The 1,955-nt window shown below is 34.4% G+C and overlaps 1 protein-coding gene across 1 annotated transcript in view; it reads right to left on the bottom strand.

Moving 5' to 3' along the window:
• The window catches only part of LOC119588846 (mucin-5AC-like), a 26,891-nt gene that overhangs the window by 1,646 nt on the left and 23,290 nt on the right, over positions 1-1,955 (bottom strand). Inside the window, exon 7 of the mRNA XM_037937486.1 lies at positions 1,082-1,288. Coding sequence (XP_037793414.1) covers positions 1,082-1,288 — 207 coding nt within the window. The remainder of the gene's footprint in view (positions 1-1,081; positions 1,289-1,955) is intronic.

Genomic DNA, 1,955 nt, shown 5'->3' on the forward strand with positions numbered 1-1,955 from the left:
GGAGTACCATTCATTCCTTCAACTGACGCACAAACTATCAGATAATCAGAAATAGGACTAATCCCTTGCCACAAACAAAAGGGTCTAATTATGGTATAGTTAGTCACTTCATCAAATATCCACAGCTATGAAATCATATCAGAACAGAATAACTTTCCAACAACAGGCATCTCGTCAAATTCAGCCCTTGTCATTATAAGGAAATCATGTTTCTTATCTAATCAAGTTGAGATCTAAACCTTTCTTCTCTTGCAGGTCACTAAAGAAGGGGGAGAGAAAAAAAAGAAGAGTACAGATATCAACAACAGAAGACAAAAAAAATCTACTGGAGATGTAGACAAGAACATATGACATACTACCTGACAAACCACATTATGGGCAGAGTAATAATTTAAATTAGGTTTTTCAGTGGCATTCAGTACCCTTTCAGACATCTGCTTTGATATTATCAAGATATTTGGGTTTAGCAAAACATCCTTCTTCTTCAACTCTTATGGTTTATAATGAAGTTAAATGCTATGCAGCTCAGCCAATCAGCAGTTTCAGCACTTATGCAGGCAATATGCACAAACAAAATGCAGAAATAGTAGGAAAATTGTATACAGAGTACTTTCTATATACAGCACAACCAAAAATATTGCATTGTTCAAAAAGTTTTTATAATAAAGGTGAGAGAGAGTACTGATGAGAATAGTAGCCACTTACAAGACAGGCAACAGGATTTCAATCATCTATACAAATGGGATGATAATAAATAATCTATAAAGACATTCTTAAACAAGATACATTCAGATCCATCTATGTGAATTTGTTTATTAAAAATATCACTACCATATTTTTACTGTGTTACTGTACAAATGTCAAAATAAGCACAGCTCACAGCATCAACAGATCTAATGGCAACCTACAGACAGTATTAGTAAAAATAGGAAAAAAGTTTAACATAGGACTGCAAATTGTCCATAGGGTTTTTTTGTCCTCCTACAGTTGTCCTTTCGTCACATCAGCCAACTAACAAATTATGCACGCATATTAAATACTCTTTAAAGAACTTCTAGCGAAGACTCTCTCGACCACTTACTAGACGAGGGGGACTGTAACCCTAGAGGAGGAGGCTGTGATCTTGACTGTTTGGGGGTCGAGGGCATCTTTGGTGGTGATGAAAGTGGCGTACGAAACTGTGCAAGGGCCATGTGTTCTAGGAAGGCATCCAGCTGCTTCAAGGAGAGAGCATTGTGTAGAGTTTCCAGAGGCCTGATTGGAGGTACGCCTCCTAACCCTTCTATATCTGAGAAAAAATGATAAAACATAAAATGGATATGGGAATAATGAACAAAGTGGATATATGGATAGTATAGTAGGATGGACATGTAAACATGTACAGTGAATACATAAAGAATTATAGGAACAATGCTATGGTCACTGATCACAAACTGTTCATAAAGCACCACCAAAAACATTTAAATTAAAATGACTAGTACAGAATCCATTGGATTAATGACTTGTTGAAAAACTTTAGATCAGTACCTAAAATGTAATATACTGTACCTTAATACCAGCTTTAGTTATATGAAATCTAGCTCTTTGGTCCTTCTCCTTTGAATGTATATATAGTGCACATATTACTGTACATAGAGTATACATATTTCAGGAATGTAATTCGAGTGATGTGGAGGGCTTACAGTATAGCAAAAATGATTGTGGAAAAAAATGTAAAGGGAACATCACATAATAAAAGAATTTTGAAATCTTGAAATAATATTATATTCCTTTTATTACACAAAAATAAGAGGAACATGATAATTTGTTTCTTGATGCATACTAGCCCTGTTTTTGAAATGAAAACAAAAGTAAGTGCCCAGCTTAAAAATAATAATAACTAAACCTGAAGCATGCTGTAATAAAGCAAAACAGTCCAAAATAGAATGCAGATAAAACATTTCTAATGTAAACAA

This window comes from Penaeus monodon, chromosome 24 (genome assembly GCF_015228065.2).
Source record: "Penaeus monodon isolate SGIC_2016 chromosome 24, NSTDA_Pmon_1, whole genome shotgun sequence".
In the NCBI taxonomy this organism is placed as follows: domain Eukaryota; kingdom Metazoa; phylum Arthropoda; class Malacostraca; order Decapoda; family Penaeidae; genus Penaeus; species Penaeus monodon.